This window comes from Anneissia japonica, unplaced genomic scaffold, assembly GCF_011630105.1.
Source record: "Anneissia japonica isolate Jap-2015-1 unplaced genomic scaffold, ASM1163010v1 scaffold695_len1296351_cov181, whole genome shotgun sequence".
Taxonomy (NCBI): Eukaryota; Metazoa; Echinodermata; class Crinoidea; order Comatulida; family Comatulidae; genus Anneissia; species Anneissia japonica.
The window spans coordinates 396,523-412,007 of NW_022740852.1; the positions used below are offsets into that span (position 1 = coordinate 396,523).

The 15,485-nt window shown below is 34.3% G+C and overlaps 2 protein-coding genes across 2 annotated transcripts; one reads left to right on the forward strand and one right to left on the reverse strand.

The window, feature by feature from the left end:
* The first annotated feature begins 934 nt into the window (after window positions 1-934).
* LOC117118363 (B-cell CLL/lymphoma 7 protein family member A-like) lies at window positions 935-7,629 on the forward strand. Its single transcript, XM_033262937.1, has 7 exons — window positions 935-1,302; window positions 2,142-2,443; window positions 3,147-3,242; window positions 3,798-3,896; window positions 5,096-5,179; window positions 5,719-5,843; window positions 6,808-7,629. Exons 1-7 carry the CDS (start codon window positions 1,082-1,084, stop codon window positions 6,874-6,876), a joined length of 996 nt encoding a protein of 331 aa, XP_033118828.1. The 5' UTR covers window positions 935-1,081; the 3' UTR covers window positions 6,877-7,629.
* A 160-nt stretch (window positions 7,630-7,789) lies between these two features.
* On the reverse strand, window positions 7,790-15,273 carry LOC117118364. Its single transcript, XM_033262938.1, has 4 exons — window positions 14,952-15,273; window positions 11,960-12,270; window positions 11,282-11,422; window positions 7,790-10,619 (listed from the first exon to the last, which is right to left on the reverse strand). The coding sequence occupies exons 1-4, from the start codon at window positions 15,177-15,179 to the stop codon at window positions 10,538-10,540; spliced, it is 762 nt and encodes a 253-aa protein (XP_033118829.1). The 5' UTR covers window positions 15,180-15,273; the 3' UTR covers window positions 7,790-10,537.
* Between the last annotated feature and the right edge of the window lie 212 nt (window positions 15,274-15,485).

Consider the following 15,485-nt stretch of genomic DNA (forward strand, 5'->3'; position numbering starts at 1 on the left):
AGTACCAAAATGGCAAAAGACCAAAACGGCAATGACAAGTACTGTACCAAAACTGCAAAATGGCAAAGGAGCGAAATCAATGCTATGACTACCAAGCGCAACCGGGAGTGGGCCGCAGTTTATGACTTTCTGAATCGTTTTAAAATCATTTTAATTTTTTAATGTTTTCTCGCAGAATTTATGAAGAATTATTTAGATGCTTCATTTTGTCTATATTTTAAAGTGCTATTTATTTATTTATTATTGTTATTATTATTGTTATTATTTTATTATTATTAAATATTATTATTATTATTATTCTTCTTCTTCTTCTTTCCCGTTTTTTATTTCTCTGACAATTTAGACTCATTTTACTGTATTTAATCCTTGTACACTTTCATATGTTAATAATTGGTTTATTTTTTTTCATTTTTACTTTTATAACATAAATTGCTTAGCCTTATTTTGTCTGTATCTTAAAGTTTTACTTATTTAAATGTTTACTGCTTTTATATTGTTTCCAGAATCATGTTATTGAATTTGTATGTTAAATTGTTATTGTTGTCATATTGCTGTTGTTGTTATTATTATTATATTATTATTAGTATTAGGTATTATTATTATTATCATTATTATACTATTACTCTATTTTTACTGTTACAGTATTATTATTCTTACTGTTATAGTGTTATTGTTGTTGTTGTCGTCGCTGTCGTTGTTCTTTCGCGTTTTTTACTTCTATGTATGACAATTTACGCCTATTGCCGCTTTGATCTTGCCATTTTGACTTACTTGAAGAAATTTGGTTTACACAAAAACCAGCCACACAGTGGTAGGCCATTCCCATACAGATTCACTAGCGTTCCGCTTGGACGTGGCAGAGTACAGACACTCATTCACACAACACTGACAGGCAACCTCCTAGCTAGCTAGCCGCCAGGGCCTAATTTAAGTAGGATGCTGCTAGCTCAACTGCATGACTATTCTCGAAGCTTTGTCTATATAAATTATCTATATTACTTCTAATATCATACTGGGTGCAATGGAAATAAATATAATAATTTGTAGTGGAGATTAGGCTAAACAAAACAAACCTCAAAACATGTGTATAGCTTGTGTGCGATCCCATTTATGGACAGGTCAAAGGTCTTACAGAGGATTGCTTTGTTGTGTGTGTCCGACACCGGTAAATACAAGAACATCATTTTCCTATTTTATTCTCAAAATGTTAACTTCCTCTCGTTCTGTTCGAGCTGAAACTCGGAGTCGGGCTAAAGATGAAATTAAACGTGTTATGCAAGCGATTGATAGGGTTCGAAAATGGTTAGTTTTGCCCTTGTTTAGCATATTGTAGGCCGTCTAGGCTGGCCGGTGTAGTAAAGTAGGGACCGGTCTCGAACGAAACCAAGCTGTGGTGCGAGGTGCAAGGTTGCTCCATTCTTTAGCAAAATTGAGGGCTACGACTATTCTAGGGCCTACCGTAGTTTAAAGCTGCTTATAAAGCTAGAGAAAAGGCACACACCTACGTTTATGGATTAAGTGTAAAGTTACGTTAAGTTACATGTATTTTTATATTTTATTAAGCACTTTACGAAAAATTTCACAATTATTAGGCTAGCCTAGCCTAGGCCTAGGCCTAGTTTCTTGTCCAAGGCCTAGCTAGTGCCTTCAACAATTGTCATTCAGCTAGAAAAACTGAAGTGACCCTGGTGTTGGGCCAAAATTGCACAGGCACAAGATTGGGATGATTACAAAGGATCCTGAATTTTATAACATGATCAATGTTTTCTTTTTTGTAAAAACAATTCATATTCAAGATGAAAAGTTCTAGTCATTGGGTATAAAAAGAGATTTTTGTTTTGTATAATATAGTATTTATGTCTGAATGAATTTGGAAATCTAAATTTGTATTTATTTGTACAAATTAGGTCGAAATTAATGGACTCCCGTAATAATATTACATTAAATTAAAAACTGGGTTATGTTTAAAAAAGACCTTACTGACTCTTGATCCCTATGCATACCATAGGTAGTTCATGTTCATTTGTTGCCTTTTCAACCTTGTTTATCATTTCTCTGCTTTAAGATTCCTTTAGAAAAACATCATGTATGTAATGACCCCTAGCCACATCTAATAAATAATACAAAGTAAATTCTTATAGGGAAAAGAAATGGGTTACCATCAGAGATACAACATTGAAAGTTTACAAGTGGATTCCAGTGCAGGAGACCAAAAGTAAAGATGAAGATGAAGTGAAACAGACTGAAGGAACTAGTGGCAGCTCAGAAAACAAAGATGGAGGAGAAAAAGTTGCAGATGGGAACCAGGCATCTACCAGCCAGATAGAGCGAGGAGACGACATCGGAGACACCTCAACATCCAACTCAAATGAATTACCGGGCAGCTCAGGAGCTAGCATTAATCAACCCAAGCAGACATCTGAATACAGCAATAAAACAGATGGTAATTAAGGTGTTATGTGCAGTTTGTTGGATTTGTGCAATTTAGATATAATTGCACAAAAATATAAGTATGCGTTAAAACTGCAAAAGGAAATATTTTGTGCAGTATTGAAATTGTAAAAAAAAGAATCTTACTCACATTCAGAGCTCCAGGTTTAGTATTTTCTTCAGGCATTGTAAATTTCAAAATTACTATTATGTTATTCACATTGAAAAAAAAAATGTAAAACTGCCATATATGGAACACCTTCATTGATTAATACCTGTGACACATTTTTCAACATTATCTGAGCAGAATTATCCAACCTGTTTTGTCAATTTGGCAAACCTGATAAACTGAACATAACAAGGCCAAGTTACTGTAGTTTCTCTTCTTATTTCTTTTTCACTACTAAATAACCCAAGTCATGCTATAAGTATAAGTTTAATTAAGCATGGGTTGCTCAGGATAAATAACCAGGCTGTTTTCCCAGAGCAGAGGAAGTCCAATACAAACAATGCAACTCCTTTAAGTGTGTGCTAATACTGCACTGAATTTCTCCCAGAATGTCTCAGTGATTAAGACTGACTGAGTGACCATGTGCAGTATCTTATTGCTACTGTATATTTTAATAAAGTGCAAACATAGGTACAATTTGGCTAAGGTAGAAATAATCTTTGTCTTAGTCAAAGTTATTTAAATACGAAGAAATTTATTTTTGCAGAGTCCTCCAATGCTTCTGATTCACATAGGCAGGAACCATTACGTCACAGGGATGTCACAGCTCTTATTGATGAAGAGAGAATGAATGATTATCACAGTAGGTATCTATCAAGTACGAATTCCTGGGTGACGATAGATTGCCTCCCTGTCTGCCAAAATGGAAAATTCGTTTTTTTTGAGATTCAGAACTTCTGTCATCCTTCGTACCTTCTACTGAATCTTACCTGTATCATATTTCAGTTTTTAATGGTTATATTTCATTAAATATTTCCAGTCATTTAACCTCTCTCCCCCCCCCCCCACTCTCTCCAATCAGACTATCAGATCACTCAGTGGTGTTTAATTTGATCTTTGGAAGAACATCTTGCATATTGTTTCCTAAACCATAGAAAGGCATGTGACAGAGCTTTTTCATATGCTGTGCTTCATCTACTCTTTAGTTGTGTCCAAACTAACTACTTATTCAAGATCAACAACCTTCTGACAGATTTTATAATCTCGGCTGATATTCCCTTCCTGACCTTCAACAACACCTTACAGCTTATGGTGATAAAGTGCATTATAAATTCCAATATCCATTATTATGAATACCAAAATTTATCATTTTTTCTCGTCTCCGACTTTTATGCTTTGTGTGTTTATTCTCATGTAGGATCCCCATCAAATGTAAGCATCGATGAGTCGACAATGGACTCACACGACTACTCGGACAATGATGATACAAGCAGCATTACTGGGCTTCAGAGTGAAGGTAATTCACTACTAAGGGGGGTGCTAGTGCAAGGGACCGAGACATGGCCACCCCGTCGGGGAAGCTCCACTCCTCCCACATTGGGACAAAAACAATTTATTGAGTCAGAAAGCAAAATTTATTTTTTTACATATTAGTAGACTCTACAATTGATTAAATAGGCCTTTAAAACCCCTAAATTGTCGTTGTTTTCCAGGGCTTCACCCCTTGAACCATTTCAGATTGAACGTTAATAATATTATATCAAAATGTAGTCAGAGGTTATATATGCTATCTCGCCTCAAATGTTTTGGACTCCCAATTGAAGACTTAGTTTTCGTATATACTGGTTATGTTCGCCCAATTAGTGAGTATGCAGCTCCGGTGTGGCATGGTAGCATTACAAAAGATCAATCATATCAAATTGAACGCATCCAAAAGAGAGCATGCCGGATTATTATTGGTGCGGATTATGTATCATATACGGAAACACTTCAGCAATTGGGACTCCAAACGATGGCCAATAGACGACTTCATCTTTGTGTTCAATTTGGACTGAAATGTTTAAAATCTCAGTAACCATAAAATAAAAGTAACCATAATATGACCCTACGAAACTGTAATACATATCAAATCCAAAAATATAAAACTAATAGATATGGGAACAGTGCAATTCTTTTTCTCATCCACTGCCTTAACGAGAGATGCTGAGAATTAGATTGCTAGAAAATACGCGTTAAACTGATATTGCCTATATGACATTGGCAAATGTTTTATTTTTATTGAGGCTGGTCCATATTTTATATTTATAAACATGATGCCTATTTTATATACTTTGTATTTGAATATGTCTTAATTTTAAATAATTATTTTACTAACCTGTATATATAATCAGTATCTATATTGTCTAGTTGTGTTAAAGTAACATTTGTAATTAACTGTCTTGAAATAATTTTTATATATTGAAAATTTTACATTTTGTAACACCATGTAATTCAGCTTATATGCTGCGAATTGGTTTGTTGAAATAAAAGATATAAAGATATATAAAGATTTTTAGTGGTCCTGACCACACCCACTTACACTCTCATGGGTAACATCAGAATTGGGCAGATCCATCTGCCTTGTGTTGTTTGTATTGTATGCAGCTTTGTCTAGAATAACATCAATGATTTCATTTGGAATTGCTATTACTATACTACATTGTTTTTTTTAAACAGATAATGACAGTAGAAGTGCGTTTGATGATGATACTACCAATCAATCAGCTATGTCAGATTCTAACAGTCAACCTCCAATTCTGCGTAAGTTGCTAGCAAAAATGTAAATACTGTATAACTCTGCAGATAACATTTAATACTAAATGATATAATAGAAATCATAGTTTTGATTTTAAAAATCTGTATGCTAATGGGAAGCTTTACAATTTTCAAAGACAAATATTGTAGTATTATGTCAATTTTATAATGTTTCATAATCACAATATATTATTGTTACCTTTCTAAAATATAATAGTTTATTATTATTATTAATAATATTATTATTATTGCTGTATTATTGTCTTTTGTTATTAGAGTACTACTATGAAATTACTGTAGAATATTGTTATTGTTGCCATTGGTGTTGGTATTACTACTATGATTATTGTGATAATTTTTTTTTTGTAGTAGAAGGTATTAAAGTTTGTTGCTGGTTTTGCTTTATTACAATATGAAACAAGAGCGACCTATGAAACATAAGTGACCTACTAGAGTGTTAAGTTGTTTGTCATGTTAGGTTCTATAATGTCTTTACTGTATAATATTTTTTATTCTATTCTAACAACACATTAATATTATTTTAGGACCTGAAAGTCAGATAAAAGATGACACAGCTCACCTAAAAGATGATACAAAAGAAGTCCCTTTAGAAGCACCACAAATTCATTCAGATTCGGCACAAAGAATATCAACTATCAGACCATCTGAGGTAAGTTTTTTAACAATCATGGTAACAGTGGCATATCTAGAAATTTCTTGAAATAGGGGGGTGGGAGCTGATGGGCAGTGGCGGCGCCAGCCGGGGCGGGGGATTAAGCCCCCCCTATCGGTTTGGTCAAGTCCCCCCCATTGGCCAATGCTCGTCGGGCCAGTCGGACAAAAAAAAAAAAAAAAAATAGGCCTAGTTTTCCCATCCCAGCCATATCCGGCCATCTAGAAGTCCCAATTTTTTTTTAAATCTTGTTTTGGGAAGAGGGGACAACTTCCCCCTCCCATACCCACCTCTGGCTCGGGCTTCTGCCCTCAGAAAACGCTGCACACTATAGTTACACCCATAAATACTTAGCCCCCCACCCCATAAATTATATCCTAGAGGCGCCACTGCTGATGGAGAGCACAGATGAGGGGCGCGAAGGTGAAGTGGGAGGCTCCATTATTGAGGGGGCACTCACTGATTAAGTGAGTGTGTGCTAGCTCCCAAATAAGGTGATATGAAGTAATTTTTATCTACATGAGAATGATTTTCTTGCTTTGAACATTTTCAATGGGGCGGGGGTGTTGCAACTAGATATGCCACTACATGGTAATGTAAGCAGATGAGGATCCAGTGGGGTAACGTTTTGCAACTAAATTTGTAAAATTTCAATGCATATCAGTGTTATGTGCTACTCACTTATCTATTCCTAAACTGCTGTGCCCCCACCCCCCACTCCCTGTTTGAAAAATTCTGGATCCCCCTGGTGACATGGAGCTTTACTGACATTTGGCAATTATGAGTGAACCGCAAAAATGAGGAAAATATTCTGTACAGTATTTTGAAAGTTGACATTCCTATCTAATGACAGCCAATAAGAGGACATTTAACATGGACCCTTTACCTTAGCTGTGAGGCACTCCCCAATCAAATACTGTAGTTATTTATTATAATTTTCAGTTGTTTATTTAATCCTCAGGAAAGCCTTGATGATGAACCTCCACTGAAGCGGCAGCACATGTCACAGGAAGATTCTTCAGTTAATTGAACTATTATTCTTATGGTTTGATCTGTGTACTAAGGATGTGAACAGACACAAAGCAAACATTGAGAGGCCCCAAGGGAAGAACTCTCCCAGTCCTTCTCTGGACAACCATGGTTATCTAAGGTTGAACAGATGGAGAGTCAGTAATTCTGTGATTGTCAGTGCACTGTCTGCTAGATGGGTTTGAGGTTATGGGTCTCTCATTAATGTACCGATTCCAAGATATAGAGTAGTCTTTTAGCAGACCTGGACGGTTAGATATTGACTGGACGACAGAGTGCATCATTTGACACTTCTGCTTTGGTAACACAGTACAGTAGTACCAGTATTTACTTTAATAAATTCCATTTAATGTCCATATAGGGCAGTGTTTATTTTGTGCACATCAACAAAAAAGTTCATCTTCATCTGAACTTACATTGTCTACCTTCATACAGAAGAAAGAAGATCTGTAATCATATTTTTTTAATTTGAAGATGTTTTTCCGAAGAATGCTCAGTTTAAGGATGATGCTTAGTTCAGTAGTTAAAGTGCTGTTGAATTTATTAAACATCTACAGTACAGTATTAGAGTTCTTATTACAGTTTTTTTTTTTTTAATTCAGTATTGAAGTTGTGTAATCAGTTGATTTTGTCCTTTTTAAAATTTAACTAAAAAACAATTCTTATGGATGTGATTAGCAACAAGGTAAACATAATTATCCTCCAATAATGTACATAAACCTCGTATGAGTATATTCGCACAGCGTTGGTCAAATATGTTCACTTGAGAAAATTAACGGATACAATGTTTGTTAACTTAATAAAACAATGTCTGGAAAGAATTAGTGATAAGAAAAACTATTAACACCAATTTGTTGATAAGGCAATCTGGATATAATTTTCAACAAGTTACAAAACTAAAACTGAGATCAAAGTTTGTCAATAAAATTTAATTACAAATGAATATATTGCAAAGCATAAAAAAACATGCAAGTACACAAATAAATGCTGAAATACAGCAGTAAGAAATACATAATCAACATGGTTATCTGCACACCATAAGAATCCCATTATATACTACAGATACAGTATATTGCTTGTCCTCCATATACAATATGTAATTAACCTACTATATAATGATATATTATAAGCCAGTGGTGATGTCATCACTTTTATTTGCACTGAATTTTCCTATTCCGAACTGATCACTAACTATCATAGTGCCTCCAATTTTTTGCACCTTATGTGCAAGAAAACTCAAAGCTGGGGTGATTTTACTACAGTACAACACAATGGAATTTTTTGTTGCTAGCCCAACCTATGAAAGCACACAGCTAACCTAACAAATATCACTCTATGCAGCTGGTTAACACGAATGATGCATAGACCGGCCTAGAAAGGTATAATAGCTATGAGATAATGTGATTGACTTATAGAAGAACTGAAAAATTAAGGCAACGCTGAAATAATTCCTGTCGTCAATACAGTACTTTTTTATCTATTAAACAAATGTCTACCAGGAGGTTAGGCCTACCTAATAGCCGCTAGTAGATTCATGACTTTGTATCGTGCAGAGCTGCGAAGAGTGTCAGTGCTCGTACTGCTGGTACTACTAACAATTCATTCTATTACGCGCAACTAATGCACACGCACAGTGATTATTTAGTAATGTGACCACAACCACAAACAGCACTATGGATTTATGAGCCAGCAGTTTGATTAAAGGGTGATGGACGTCACAACTGACTTACGAAGCAATTATAGTCAAGTAATTTCGTACACTATAGGAAATAGAAGCATTTGGAACCATTGTTTCCTTCAAATATTTCCTTCAGCACTGCAGACTTCAGGCAATTGTTTTGGGAAATAATGGCTCCTTTGGCTTTTATTTCCAATAGTGTAGTCAAAACCTGATTATATTGTAATTGCATACTATCTACAAGTTATTCTCTAGTTGATTAATTATTCTGTACAAGAAGTTAACAAGTTAAAATCATTTTTTTGTGAATAACTCCCCTCCCTCTACAATTTAAACACTAGGCACAATACCTAATAAATTTCATAGGTATTTTTAATCATTTAACCATTAAAATGCAGATAGAACTCAGAACAGAAGTTAATCTGCAGAATAAAATATTAGAAAAAAAAAGTATAACATTACAGTAATAATTACTTGTTGGTTTATGGTCCCTCCCTTTTGTAAGTACTTAACAATTCGGTATCGATGAAATCCGAATTTAAAGAATTATATATTATTATTATTATATTATCATCAAATGAAAAAGTAAAAGTGTGCAGTGTAATGAGAGTAATTTACTAAATAAAACAATGGAAATTGACATTCAAATAGGACAACCCTACAGTACAGTATTTTGAATAACTTTACCAACTTACACAGTATTTGAAATTTCCAAATAATGTAAAATGTGTTGACATTACTACAATTAAATATTGTCAACACTTTTTGTAAGTACCCCCAATATTGAAAATACTGTACAGTTTAAATTGATTTACCAGCAGACAAATTAACAGTTAATAATAACTTACTACAGGTAAGTAATTTAGATCATAACCCCCACCCCCACAACTTAAGCATTTTTGGAACCTATACTAGAAATAATAGAATTACTTTTTAATCTTCACATCAGACCAAAACTGCTGAAGACCATGAAAACCGCAGCCCGAGAAGTGGTCTTTAATTGGAGGGAGACCTGTATTAAGATGCATTGGATATAATAATACCCCAACTCACCCCCACTAAAACTAGCTGATTGTGGGACTCTCTTATTGCAGAATATACTGTATTACCTGTATATTTAGCTTAAAACACATACCATTACTTTGCGATATCCACGCAAGACTATATATATGTTCCTTGTAAGTAACATACAATTTGGTATACAATAAGTAAAAATGCCCATGCATTCCATGCAATTAGTGTACAAACAACATTATAGAAAAAAATACTGTATAATCACAATAAAAATAATAATACTGGTAATAATAATGAGTTTACAGTAGTTCATTAACACTCTGCCCGCCAAACACGGAGATCTCTGTGTTTGGTAACGCAACGCTTGACTGTCAAACACGGAGATCTCCGTGTTTCAAGTTTTTTTACGGAATCCGATTGATGGAGTAATTACTGACATGTACTAACAATTTGAAGACTATATTCAGTCTGGACCATAAGTATTTCACTATTTGTCTGTTTACGTTAACGTAGAGCGGTATTTGATTAAAATAAAGTGTTTGGTACCATTGCAAAGCTAAGATGTTCATAGTTCTTGTAGTATTCATTACATGTCAATCTGATCACATAGGCACTCTCAACAAGCTTCGGAAAAGTCTTAGGATTTACTAAAAAGTCTGGCGGTGGCCGATACTATTTTTTCAAACCCCTGGCGGTCAGAGTGTTAACAGTATGCAATATTAGTATTAATTTTATAAGTAATAATAATGATATTGTATTAATGCAATAAAATTATATTAGTCTTTATTTCTTCATATAAAGTGCAGTGTTCATGCTATGATTTAGGTAGAGCCTATATTCATCCTGTCACTTATAGAAATGTAATCATCCTGAACCCTGCAATCCTGATTGGCTATATTACAGTACATTGCCGCATTAATTTAGGAGATGATCATTTAGTATACATGACAATTGTACATGTTCCGTTCATCTACTTGGGTGATGGTGTTTTCTGCTTCTTGTTTCCATTAGCCTTCTTAGAGTCCACTTTACTGGCATCTTGTTTGGATTCACTAAAAATATAAAGTAGATTACAGTATGTTTATATTAAACCATCAATTTTACTAAAAAGGCATTTTTAATTATCGAAAACATAATGCATTAGTACTTGGGAGCTCCATTTGACATTACCTGTAAGCTGTCATGGAGGAAATTGGATCATGTGAATAGTTAAGAAGTTAAACACCACTGTTGGCCGGATTTACCAAACTAGAAATCAGCTTAAATTTGTCATTTTTTTCCCTAAAATGGTTTGATAAATCAGCTTAAGATATTTGCTTAGGGACATCTTAACTTTTTTGACTTAAGACATTTGCTAAGCTGTTGATAAATCCTGGGCCAGACTCTATTGTTTAAGGAAACTTTGTTCATCATTTACTCTGCTGTTTATGTTTCGGAATACTGGTTGTGGGCTGGGAATATAAATAGAGGGGATCAGGGGTGGAGGACATGCGGTTTAGCCCCCACCCCCCACCCAAAAAAAAGAGAAAAATTAAATGAAAGGATAGGGGAGCATACTGTTACTACTCCAAAACAGTTTATACTGTTATTTTTTATTTAAATTCCATGTACCAGCAGCACCTATGTTCAAACATTTTCAAGGAAAAATTTCAAGCACAAGCTTCCTTATTAGAAGTGGTAGAATGAGAGTGGAAGCACAACTATCTAAACAAACCTTTTTTCAATTGACTCTTCTAATCCACTTGCCATTCCTTTAAATCCATCAACGGCCGATGACAATGTTGACAAAGTGCGGGTCATTTGAACAAGGTTGTTGACTTCTTGGTACACATCTTGTGAGCTGTTATTTTCGATTCTGAAGGAAGAACAAATGATTTTTAGTATCTTTCAAATTTATTCATTCTTTTCTTGTTTATGAGAAGGTGACTTTGTTTACAATCTTTTAAGTAAAAGTTTGGTCAGTCTAAGCAGTGGTGGCTCCAGAAATTTGCAAACAGGGGACGTTTGATCAGTCTCGGAATAAAAATCCCTGATAGGGTTCATGAGGAAGGTATTTGTGGCTCGGTATGCCCCAAAATTGTGCTTTTTAGATTCAGGATTAGTAATAAAAAAAAAAAAATTGGATAGACAAATTAATATTTTTGGTCCAACAACCTCATTTGACTTATCACAGCGTTAGATGTTCAAGTCTGTCCAAGAACTCTCTGGCATTGCTACTGTTCCTAAGACACATGAATACTCTCATCCAGTTACATTGCTGGAGAACTATCTGTGTGTTTTGGAGTCAAAAAAGGCCCAAAAAGGTTCAGGGGAATGGAAATATTCTTTATTTTTTTAATAATTATTTTTTCTAAGTTGTTTCAACTTCTTTTTTTGCCTAAAATCATGTTACCTTCTTGGTTTTACGCTTCTTTTGCGTGTCTTCTGAGAATTCATTGAAGTTGGTGTCGGTGTTCGGTTAGCAATGCGTATCGACCTGCGTAAGAACTCTCCTTGTGCACTGTCAGGTGTTGTTTTGTTAGAATCACGATAGATTCTACACTGTTCTGGGGTCCTGAAAAAGTCTGGACTGTAGGCTATATCCAGCAATCGTTGCTTTGTCACTGATTTTGGTGTTCTCATAACTGAAGTGCGATTTTCTGGAGAGCACTGAGGAACGTTCCATTTTGTATTTTTCGTACCTTTTTTAGGAATTTTCATTTTCTGAAACATACAATATTCTTTATTGTAAATTTACATTACAAAGAAATTTGCATTTGGTTTTGTAAAAATTTATTTTAAATACCAATAGTATTGAATGTTTTCCTTCTCTAATCTATGACAGATATTAAGTACAGTACTGGAATCATCATGTATATGAAATCAAGCTCAAGAAAATAGACTTGTTCTTTAAAATTTAACAGCTGGAGCATTAACTTTTTTTTGCATTCAGTTCAATAGTACATCAATGGCATTTCATAGAATGGAAATAAACAAAACCAAGCAATAATAATCATATTTTTCAATACAGTACTGTACGTTGATAGAACATAACTAACTTAATAAACTTAAAAGAATAACACAAAAAAGTACAACTTATGAGACCTAGAAAAATTATTGAGGACAATTAACACATTTAATCACAATCACTGGCAACATAATACATAGAATGGAAAACCAAAAAAAAAAACCCAAAATAAACAAAACCAAGCAATAATAATAATACAGTATTAATCAATAGAGTACATTGATAGAACATAACTTATAAACTTAATCTTAACACAAAAAAGTACAAGTCAACTTAAGAGACCCAAACATTAATGATGATTGAGGACAATTAATACATTTGCCAAACTTTTTTTTAAATGATCCCTCTCCATCTTTTGTAATTACTCGTTTATTTTATTACATAATTATTAATCTTTTTTTGTTTTATATACTCTTTTAGTATAAAAATCTGTAAATCAGGTTCCAGTCTTTGCAACATATTTTTTGAATAAATAGTATTTAACACTGTAAATAATATGATTTATATTATTAAATCTTGGTTGGTTAAAACCCAAGAAAGACCTCTTTGCGATTAATTTGTATTCAAATCTTTAATCTATGTCCAATCCACCTCTCTACACTTTTCCAGAATCATGACACATCTGGACAAATACCAAATTACAGTATGATCAATAATTTCTATATTTCGACATAAGCCTATGACATCAATTCTGCCATCAATTCTATTAACTTGTTAGAAATCTGTTACATGGAGGTAATAATTCTACGTGAAGTGATAGAATTCCCATCACTTCAATGGAAATGTAATAATATTATAATATATATGATAAATTTATTTTTCTTCTTAAAAAACAAATTTCTTCCTGACAATTTACCATAAAATAAACATCAATATCGAATGTTATCATTGAAACATGGTATTATTTACAACATTGCAATACAATCTCCAGAGAGGGCCCAAGGGTGCCTACCATTATTTTTATTCATTCACACAAATTTTTTTACTCATCAATAAAAATTTATTTTCACTTTACTTTCTCCCACGCCTAGATACTTTTGGCAATTAGCCAATTTGCTAAATGAAAAAGCACATTGTTTTCCTCTGATGATTTTTCAAGAGTAGTATTTTTAATACACAAGTAAAAATGAAAATTCATTAATTAAAAATGACTTAAATGAACCAATTAATTTTCAATACTGACAACTATGAGTGATGTCAGAATGAGCTTTGGTGTTTGATGTGATTTTTTTGCTTTTGTTCTTGTTCTTGTCTGTGGTTTTGCTCAGGCAATAAAAATAATGTGCAATTTAGATCCCATTTTCCTAATATTTAAAAATATTGATATTGACATAGCAATAACAATAATAGTTACCGGTAATTGATAATGGTAAATACTGAATGGAAATACTTGTGCAATTCAATTTAAAATGTTAATTTTGAATTTATGAGGAATTATTGATGTCCTTTTTATCTAAATATTTAAATTACAGTATGGTAATTTTTTTTCTTTTTTAATGATTGCATAATTAATTAATGATAATTTCTTCATTAATTAGGAAAACCAAAGAGCAGGCCTGAAAAAAAATATTTCTGCCTTCGAACATGAAAATTGTCTCAATAAAATGCCCGCCTCCAGCACCAAGTGTTCATGATGCATCCGACCGCTGGTCGCGCACTTTTTCCAGCCCTGCTAAACAGAAGTAATTTTTAATAATCTTACCTGGAAGAGAATGCAACAATGCAAACCTGTTTTCAGTGTTAAAAAAGCTGTTTGGAATGCAAACAATTCAGAATTTGAACTTTACAATAATGCTAAGATCAAAACCATTCAAGAAAACAATTGGTTGGAATGCAAGAGGGGCCAATTACTAAAACAGAGGGATTTTTTTTCTTGGACATCATTTTGTGACATATTATTCAATACTTAAATAATAGTTTATGGTATTATAACCAGATTTTAAAATAAGAATTCACTTGATCTGGCCAAGTTTAGAACCTCTTTTGTTCATTCAGGTTTTCCATTGAACTTAATTTGGCCCAATTTTACCAGAGAACAGGTTAAGCTCCAGCCTGGGCCTCTAAGGAGGGTTTAACTAAATTACACAACCTGTCAGTGTCAGACAAGGGCCTAGCATAGCTGTATGCTTTAGCCTAGCTAAGCGGGAATTAGGCCTAACCTAGGCCAGCCTAGCCCTAAGCCTAGGGCCTACCTAGGCCCCTAGCCTACTACCTACTACTACTAGGCCTAGGCTAGGCCTAGTGCTAGAGTAGGATATCCTAAAAAATAAAAGGCTACCGTAGTATAGTAGGCCTAGTAACCTAGGCTTAGCGAGTAGCATAAGGCCTAGGCTAGGACTAGCTCCCGTCTGTACTGAACAAGGGACCAGCTACTTACTGATTTAAAATCTCCCCATGCTTTTCTAACATTCCTAAGCCGACCACCAGAGTTCATCCGCCTGAGGGGTTCCCTCTTCGAAGGTCTTGGCTTCTGATCAGTTCCAGGTGGCAAAATTGCAGCCCCGTCGGCGTCGTCAGACAATTCTGCCAAATCAAGTTGTAAATCCGCAACTGTTTGTTTAAATGAAATTAGATCAATATTTCCCGTGTTATAATCAACATCCATATCGTCTGTTCTTCATAAACAAAATGACTGAAAAAATTATGATTGTTAACCTCTACTCTGACGGTTCTTGGCTTCCTTCGCGAATGGTCGTCGGATTCAGCTACATCAAGCTAGCCAACAATCTGCCAGCCAACAACAAGCCAGCCCACAATTCCAGCCAACAATAAGATAAGATACGATCGCGTTGGACTGCAGATTTCACTATTTACTTCACTGTGTGTGCGGCCGCGAAATTAGCGATGTTTTTAAAAACAGCACTTATTCTTCAACCCGGGCCACGGCTGAGGCAATAAAAAGTGCGGATGG